This window comes from Belonocnema kinseyi, chromosome 7 (genome assembly GCF_010883055.1).
Source record: "Belonocnema kinseyi isolate 2016_QV_RU_SX_M_011 chromosome 7, B_treatae_v1, whole genome shotgun sequence".
Classification (NCBI taxonomy): domain Eukaryota; kingdom Metazoa; phylum Arthropoda; class Insecta; order Hymenoptera; family Cynipidae; genus Belonocnema; species Belonocnema kinseyi.
The window spans coordinates 106,863,675-106,873,085 of NC_046663.1; the positions used below are offsets into that span (position 1 = coordinate 106,863,675).

The following is a 9,411-nucleotide window of genomic DNA, read 5'->3' on the forward strand; positions in this document are numbered from 1 at the left end:
ATAATTATTCAGTAGCGTCAACAAATGCAATAATTCCTTATGAAGAATTTAAAACAATTTATTACACATATTTTGTTAACTAATTAGAAGGAATTAAATAAACCCCCCAAAATATGATCACTTTCGCAAAATACAAAACATCTTTGTTAGGTGTGCCTACAGGTACAATTAGAAGGAATTAAATATGTTGAAAACACGTTTTTAGGGGGAATATAAAACTATGTGGCGGTCGCTATGGAAATAGAAATGAACCAGTTTCAAAGATATCCTATTCTTATGCCAGTATTTTAGATAAATGGAAAAATCGCGGATTCGAAAGAATAGAATAATCATCACTCTTACGCTGAAATCTGAAAATATTAATTTTTCTCTATTCAACGCTTATTACCGGGAGTAGTGGTTTTTTTGTTCAAAAATTGTTAAACTACCACGAAAAATTCAATTCCATAAATATTGCAAAAAAGATATTGGACTACAAGCATACTGAGGCATCAGAGACGTCTGAGAGGGGTTTAAAAAATAGTAATGAAGTAGACCTTGATTCTTGACTTCACCACGTAACTTTCCCATGACTGCTTGTTTTCCCAAACAAGATTTTTTTTCTGAATGAGTTCATGGGATTTTGAGGTTATGGGGTTTTTATTATTACGAGGCAACGGGATTATGGAGCCATCAGGTTAGGTTAAGCGAAGGAGGTTAAGAATATTACAGGGTAAAGAATTTTTGCAGCTTCAGTGGTTTATTGGGTGTTTTGGAGGTTATAGCAAAATCCTGACGTGTAGGCCCAGATAGCAATTGATGCGCGCACGAAAGGCTTGCAAGAATGCACCTGTTTTGCCAGCACTTTGTGAACGCGCACCTAGTGCGTGCACATTTCGTCGCCAATGGCAGGCATGCATACAGGCACCCGGAGACGAAAATATGTGACGGGCACGTGCGCGCACTTTGAATTCACTTTGCAATTTGCTGAAGTAAGTAATATAAATCAAGAATTATTAGCTAATATAGACAAGAATTTTGAATTAAGAGTGCAAAAAATTTCAAAGAATCATGTTTGATAAAATAATTGTGTGTAAAATCCAAAGATATAAAAAAGTTTAACTTTATATTATGTTTCTTATGTATAGCTTTGTTTTTTATTAATTAGTTGGAAAGGTTAACAAACCTGCCGGCGCACTCTCGTAGTTGGCGCAACACGCTTATTCGCTCGCGACGTGTACCGTATGTGCTTCGGTCGTTGTTGTTATTGTGGTATAGTGTGCATTGATTATGTTATTATTTGCGTTACTTTGTGCATTTTTATCCCTAATTGCTTTAATCCAGGGAAAAGTGATAAAGCAAACCTGACATGCATCTATACTCAGCGACACTAAAAAACGTAAAGGTATGGTGTTCTGGTTTAGTGACCATGTCGCTTTATTTTTTTGTACTTCCCTGTAATATTATATTTTTTAAGTACAATTACCAGAGTCACGTGAATAATTGTGCGCGGTTTATTATGCACCTGCGCCATGCGCGCATGGTGCACTAAAATTGTTATCTGGGAGAGATAAACGTATTGCATATTCGTTTTCAGCAGGAAAAAATACATAGGAATATCATATTAGCATCCAAGACTCCGAATGTTTTTTGTGGGCCTGTGTAATTTGTGTAACAGCCTGAAAATTAAGGTGTATTTAACGATTTTGTTATGGATGAAAATAATAACGAATCTTTCCAAAACTTTATGCGGTATATTAAGGTACTCATGAAGTATAAAAAATGCACTTTAACTTGATGAATCATTAAAATTTCGATTTATAAGGGCAGATTTCCGACATGTCCAAATTCGATAGGTCAATTTTCCCGATTTCTAGCTTCTCACACATGAGTCTAAAATAAAAAAATAAAAAGATTTTAAAAGTTTAGATCCTTAGTTAGTCGATGAACCAAAAAAATTTCGAAAAATATTAATATTTCACAAAATGGCCGCCATTTGAAAAAAATTCAATTTTTACCCAAAAATTTGCTTGAATTTGTTTTAAAAAAAATTGTTCAAACATTTTTTTTTAAATTTGGAGTGGTTTACAAATAAATGAAACTATTGTTTACGTCCTTATTTGCAAAGATTTATTATTATTAGATATCGATATAGTGCTCTCCGAGTAAACGCTGGCAATGTAAGTTATTTGCTTATTTGTTGCAAATTTTTTTAGCAAAAATTTTTACGAAATTTGACATCTGCTGTTTAGAATAATTTCTATTTTAATTAACTTTTAACATTGAATCTCTCCGAGGGTACTATCTCAATATCTAACAATAATGAATCTTTGCGGTTAAGGACGTAGAAAACAATTTGCACATTTTTCCTGTAAATTTTTTTTACTAAATTCGACGTCTGCTGTGAAGAACAATTAATTAATTAAAATAATTAAATAATAATATAATACTACTAGTAATAATAGTTACAGATATAGATATTATGTATAAAATGCAGATTGCTTTCGGCTGTTGAAATAGCTGCTATCAAAATGAAAGTGGAACAGCAGTTTCCTATTGATGATCTCCTTGGAAGATGTGAACAACCAGAGTTGATTAAAGCTGAAGGCACAGGTGCATAGGCATAGGTGCATTTACTAGAGTTCAGATATGAAGAACCAACACTAAGGCATTCTCTGCTCAAAATGAACAACACAAATGATCTGCGTGCACTAATAGAACACCTCAGCAGCAAGCTTTCACCTACGCATTTGAACGTAACACAAACTGTGTTAGAGGTGCAAACTCTTGTATATTGTGCAGCAGTGGCAACCGTTATAACGCCAGACTGCGTCGGTACAAGAAAAATAGTGCACGAAGGCAACAAAACCGAAACTTTCGGACAGATGAAAGAAGGTTCTATCGTGCACTGACGGTGAGGCAAAATAACCAGCAAGACACCGAAGTCCCTCAATTGGAAGATATGACTAACTGCTGGTCGGGTGTTTGGGGAAAAGTAAACAGATGCAATTTGGACACTGTGTGGTTCAAACTGGAGAAATCAAGGGCAAGCAATAGCCTTGAAATGAAGCTGGCAAATATCACAGCTTTAGTTTTTTAGCGGTCCTGAGAAGGGGACGTAAGTGGAAAGCTCCAGGTCCGGGCATGGTTCACAACTTCTGGTACAATTAACTGACTAGTGTGCATCTTTCGTTGGCAAGGTCTTAACTATCCAATATTTGGCTAAGAAAGGGTGTTTTTCTGTATCCCGAGACGGAAGGTCCGTGTTACATCAAGGCGTGGTTGACCGGTGCCGATTATGTGGAGATACCAACGAATCCATCGAGCACATTATTGGTGGCTGTCGTGTGGTGATGTAACGGACATCATACATTAACAACCAAATAAGACATCCCAATAAGCAATTACAAAAATAAAGAATACAAGTCACATTTTTATTTTTATTCAGAGTTATCGCCAAGAGATGTGCAACTTTACTGACAGTGCACATGCTTGCTATTATGGTCAAGTAAGGCTAAGCGATCAGCGCCAAACAGCTGTGAGTCACCTTGGTGCTCCATTCATGTAGTTTTCTTAACCACTTTACTCTCATTTTGTATCAGTTACTCGATTTGTTTTGAAAAAGTAGAGAGCAAGTGCATATACCACTATCGTGAAACCCCTATTCGGTATCGGGAAAATCTTCAGAGTGCATTTTTAAAACCTTAAAACCAAATTATCATCGACCGCTGATAAGTTTTGAGTGTCTCATAGATTTCGCTATTTTTGTGCACCCCCGACTATTTGTGAATTTATTTATAAAATTTGGTTTTCATAAATAAATGGAATCGTAAACAAATTATTTATTCTATGAGTCCCTAAACATACATTTAATACAATATAAAATTTTCCTGATTGGTTACTAAGGCGTAAAAAACTGTTACGTACAAAATTTCAGTTTTTTCCATACATTGAGTAGACAAATTACTAATAAAAAAATAGAAGAGACAAAAGTTCGGAGCCTCAAGATTTTTAGAATTTAATGAACCTGAATTTAAAAAAATTTTTAATCAGACAAGAATTTGAGGCTCTGGGCATTTAATTCTTTTGAATGTGTTAATTTTCCATCGGGAGAACTGTCCAATGAAAGAATAGGTTTATCTCCGAAACCAATTCTTTTCTTTTTCCTTAACGATTGACACTTGTGTTGTATTCCATGCAGGGAATATAGTTTCCACTTTTTTAATTCCTCTTAATCCGATCAGTAGACATGCCTCTCATGGTTATTTTGAATTCCATACTTACATGCTTTATTTTCGATTAATTTAGTTCCTTCTAATCTGTGCACAAAATATGTGCACTTAGATAGTTTCTATTCCTCGGTGGGTCACATAAGTTTGGAAATTTCAATTTTTTTGTTAATATTATTTTTAATTCCATGCTTACATGCTTTATTTTCAGTTATTTTTATTATTTCTAATCTGTCTACAAAATATGTGCACATGCATAATTTCTCTTTGTTTTTGTGGAATACAAGTTAACAAATTTCTTCTTTTTTTTGTCTGCGATAACTGTGGAGTAATTTTAATTATGATATTCTTTATTGTTTAAACAAATTATAGATTTAATATTATAATAAATAATTCATTTCATAATGTTGTGTACGGTAAACAAAATTTATTTATCTTTAAACAGAATTGTGAAAATATTCTTTCACAATACTATAAATTATTTCTATTAACATAATTATTTTATATTTACAACTGACATTTTTTCGAATCGATTGAAAGGACTAAATTTTAGGTCTTCAAAGTGACATTAATCTCTTTCTTTCTATTCTTTCTTTTGCATTCCTTCATTTTTTAATTCCTCTCAATATGCTTCCGTTGCATTTTTTTACGTCGATTAAAATGAATAGATTTTGCTTTTTTCCTACTCTTTGGCGGAACTTTTGTTGGAGGGAAATTCACATATTAATGGGAATTCAAATTCTGAATTTTTCTGAATTCTTCTTTTCTTACCGGGTAGCTACGGCTCTGGGATTTTTACTAAATGTTTTTGGGATACGAAGCTTTCATTTAAGCAAAAAGAAATCGATTTTTTGGACCCGCTATACGGGACTTCCCCCTTAAGTCATTGTAAAATGATTTTAACATAAAAAAAAAATTTAATAAAAAAGCAGAGTCTTCTAACTTCTGAGAAAAAGTTAAAAGTTAATAATAATGCATTTTTTTAACAAATGGTAAATACTTGAAACAGATACCGGGTCTTCGCATAAATGACTAATTGTACAATCAAGCGTAAAAAAATCACCTTTAAATGAGTTAGTAGAAAGACAAATTATTGTAACAATTGGAAATTGTTTAAAAAATAGAAAATTAATTTAAAAAATCTTAAAAACATTTCACATGTCGAATAAAATATTTCATGTAAAAAAAGGAAAAAACAAAACTCATACGTGTCAATTATACGTTAAATGGCCAATTTATGATTTTTGCTATGTTAATCCTACGGGGTTTACCGGGCCTTTATGGCCCGTTCTAATATTAACCATATAAGCTCAAACTTGGAGGGATTTTTTCCGGGAATTTTACAAAATGGAGGGGGGCATGCCATCAATTCGAAAGTAGCATTAATACTAGAGAGACAATAAAACAAAAGACAGATGCCTAAAACTAAAAATAAGAAGTAATTGAGGGTCTGGATCGAATGAATCGCCCAGCGCTCGAGATTGTGTGAAATTTTTGTTCAAATATCTCGGGGGACGGAAATGTTAAAAGTCAAAGAATTGATCATTTTTTTAATACAGGCTTGTGAAGAATGATGGGACGGAACTTTGATCTATTTTCTGTTTTTTTTTTTAATCAGATGAGTATTTTTAATAATAAGCATGAAGAACTGAGAAAATTCGGTGCTAAATTCAATTCATTGTTTAGAATTAATCATCGTAAGTTGGGCAAATATTATACAAATATTAAGCATACCAAGCCGCCAACGGCAAACACGCTTCCCACCGGTTCTGATGATAGCTCGCGGACCTATCGTTGGCGGCGTGGCAACTTGTAAAGTGGATATTTCTGCCAATTTTAACGGAATCGACCTGAAAATGATCATAAACTTCCTTTAATAATGAGGAAAAAATGTCTCACTGATAATTGTTTCAACTCTAAAGTTCCCTCGATACTTTTTGTCGGCGAAACTGAAAAAACGAGGTTGTCGATCGGTTTCAATTTGTAATGAAATATATTAATATATTATATTATTATATTATTTGTAATTAAATATTATTAAAAATGAGGCAATTTTCAGTTTTCTTCTTCAGTTGTTAGACATCGCAACGGTATATTTCGTGTGTATGTCAAAGTTATAAAAAACTTTGATAACATTTTCCCAACTTGCGATGATGTCATGCTTATTATTAAAAATGCTCATCTGATAAAAAAAAATAGAAAAAGTTTCCATCTCATCATTCTGTACAAGCCTATATATAAAAAAGATCAAGCCTGCGACTTTTAAAATTCCCGTCCTCAGAGACGTTTGGACAATAATTTCAACGAATCTCGAGCGGTGGGCGAGTTTCTTGATCCAGATCCTCAATTCTCGATGTCCATTAAAGATAAATAAGTAACTTTTGAAATCTAATTCAAATACATTTTTATTTACAGTTATTAACAGCAGATAAAAAAGAAGCTGGTGAAAGGAAAATTATGCTTCCTGACGAAGAAGCTAAAGCAACACATTTCTTAACCTTGTGGGAATTCGAGGGTGTTTTCAAATATTCTCCTTTTTTTTATGGCTGGTATACAAATAAACCTACCAATAGAGTTTATCAACTCCCATTGGCTTATTTCATTACTAATCTAGTTGTCTATACCTACAGCTTCGTTGCTATTTTACGAAAGTACTTATATTTTATTTTAATTTGAAGTTTCATTTATTTTTCAATGATTTAACTATTTATTTATCATACATATTTTTCAGAATGGCGAAAAATTCCCGAATGAGCAAACTATCTGAAAAAGAAGATGAATGCGCATTTTCATGGAAGCTTTTCACCAGCTGGGACTTTATGATCGGAAACACGGAAACTTCACATAATCGAACAGCTAGTATTGTCCTAGGATTCAAGGAAGCTTTGCTCGAGGAAGCTGAGAAAGTCAAAGTCCAACGAAAGTTAGAAATTCAGAATTGAGTGGAAAAACCTGAGTTAAAATTCTAAAACAAAAATCTCACGTTTATTTTTCACATTTGAATATCTTCTTTAAAGAAGGAATATTTATAAACAGTAATAATAGTTTAGCCTGGTTAAGCTTTAAAAAAGAATAATTTTTGAAACATGTGATGATAAATTTTAACTTGGATATATCCCCTTAATTATTCGTTATATTTAGTTGACAGAATAATTTTAGAACAAAAATTTCTCTAATATTACTTTATATTTTGCAGTTGGAAAATAATAACATGTCGAATTTTAGTAAACACTGCAGTCCTTATTTTATTGACTCTTTCTGCCTACGCGGTTGTGGAAGTCGTTGCTCGAAGCACAGAATCTGAAGCAAATAGTACCTGGTGGAGACAAAATGAGACTACAGTAGTCATGACACTTATAAACGCAATTTTTCCGATTTTCTTCGAAATTCTTGGCATTCTTGAAAACTATCATCCCAGAAAGCAATTGCGTCTACAACTTGCTCGGTAAAATTGAAAAAGTAGTAATAGGTTTCCAATTTGAGATCCTTTAAAAACGAATCTTATTTTTTCATTTTACCGCGAAATTTCAGAATCATGGTACTCAATCTTCTAAATCAATACTCGTTGATTTTTGCCCAGTTCAGAAAAATTAACGATATGGTAAATCATTATTTCCTAGTACTAATTAAACCATAATCTTCCTACCTATAATATTATCTTATATTTTATTAATTTACAGAAAGATGATCTTAAGAGTCTCGAACCAAACAAAACGATACCAAAAACTTGCAAATACGAACGAATGCCATGTGATAACGGTATGATTTCAAATATAATAATAGCTGTTACTTCAATGAGTCTTGTTACCAGTCCTTTACAATTTGGTTCTCAAACCAAAACGCCAACCTGGACAACGAATTTTTCAGGAGAAAATGAAGGTTTTCTTTCTACACCGAAAACAAGTTTCGATTTTTTAAAGTTCGAGGATCTACCTCCTCTTTCATCGACGAGTTACATAAATGAATATGAAAACGAAAGTTCATTATTATCTACTTCATTTTTTTATCCTAAATATGAGAATGACTCTAGTCGTTTTGACTATAATAAAGATATTGGCAATCCCAATGAGGATTACAATTATTTAGGTGATATAGATATTACCAATGAGACTGGAAAATTACCTTTTAATGAAAGCTTCAGTTTTACAACAGATTTGCCCTTATTTGAGATTGAAAATGTGACTCTTGAAGTTACGGAGTCAAGTTCAGGCAGGTATATTACATATAATATAATGTTTTTTATTTTGAAGTCATTGTGAAGCTTTCATATATTTTAGAAGAGACAGATTTGATTACAACGTTGGAAAGTGAGAATTATAACCCTTCTGAGATACATGAGAAAAATTCATTTCCTAATACTACTCTTTTAACCACGGATGTTGCAAGAAATATTTCGTATTCACACCAAACAGTTGAAGCGGATTCAAGATCATTTATTACTGAAAAACCTGACAGAAATCCGGAGTTCCATAATATATGTTATAAATATTTTTGTCAAAATGACACTACAAATGACACCACAGATGAGACAGGTAGTTAATAACAATAAATTGAATAATCATTTTAAACTTGAAGAAAATATTCCCTGAGAACTTCAGTGTTTACGTATTTTTTAAAATTATATATAAAGAAATAAAATTGCATAATTATCTACCTCCTAAAGCATAAGAACGAGTTAAAATTACATAAATTCAGGGTTTGCAACCTTTTTTAGTTTAAAAACATACAAAGTAAAAAGATTTCAAATTTCAAATTAACCAACTATCATGAAATTAATTTTTTTGATATCGTAAAACACTCGAGCGGAAATTACAAAGCAGCAAAATTATTTGCCTTTTTTATCCGAAAAATGAGATTTAAAAACAAATAATACATGCTATGAAAGAAATGCATCCAAATTAAAAGTTCAAATGTTTTGGCATATTTTAATACTTTATTTGTAAACCTCTACATATAAAAAATATAATAATCGGAAATAGTCTCAACTTCAAATCTTTCAACATTAGAAGTATTTAATTTTGATCATTTCTAAACAAAAGATTACCTTTTTAAGAACGCAGGGATGCTTAATCCGGGCTTTCAGGAGTGAGTACTCGAGATCGATTAGATTTGATGCATTTTGCTCACCCCTAATACTGAAGTCAAGTCCGAGTGTTTCAGCAGCCTCTTCCGCTGCTTTGTACAGAAATGCTTCTTTGCCTAC

The 9,411-nt window shown here is 32.4% G+C and overlaps 1 protein-coding gene across 2 annotated transcripts in view; it reads left to right on the forward strand.

Annotated features, from left to right (window-relative positions):
- The window catches only part of LOC117176903 (transmembrane channel-like protein 2), a 42,126-nt gene that overhangs the window by 20,653 nt on the left and 12,062 nt on the right, over positions 1-9,411 (forward strand). For both annotated transcript variants that reach the window (XM_033367275.1, XM_033367276.1), the window contains exons 5-10: positions 6,624-6,859; positions 6,940-7,131; positions 7,405-7,653; positions 7,740-7,809; positions 7,889-8,417; positions 8,486-8,740. In XM_033367275.1, coding sequence (XP_033223166.1) covers positions 6,624-6,859; positions 6,940-7,131; positions 7,405-7,653; positions 7,740-7,809; positions 7,889-8,417; positions 8,486-8,740 — 1,531 coding nt within the window. The remainder of the gene's footprint in view (positions 1-6,623; positions 6,860-6,939; positions 7,132-7,404; positions 7,654-7,739; positions 7,810-7,888; positions 8,418-8,485; positions 8,741-9,411) is intronic.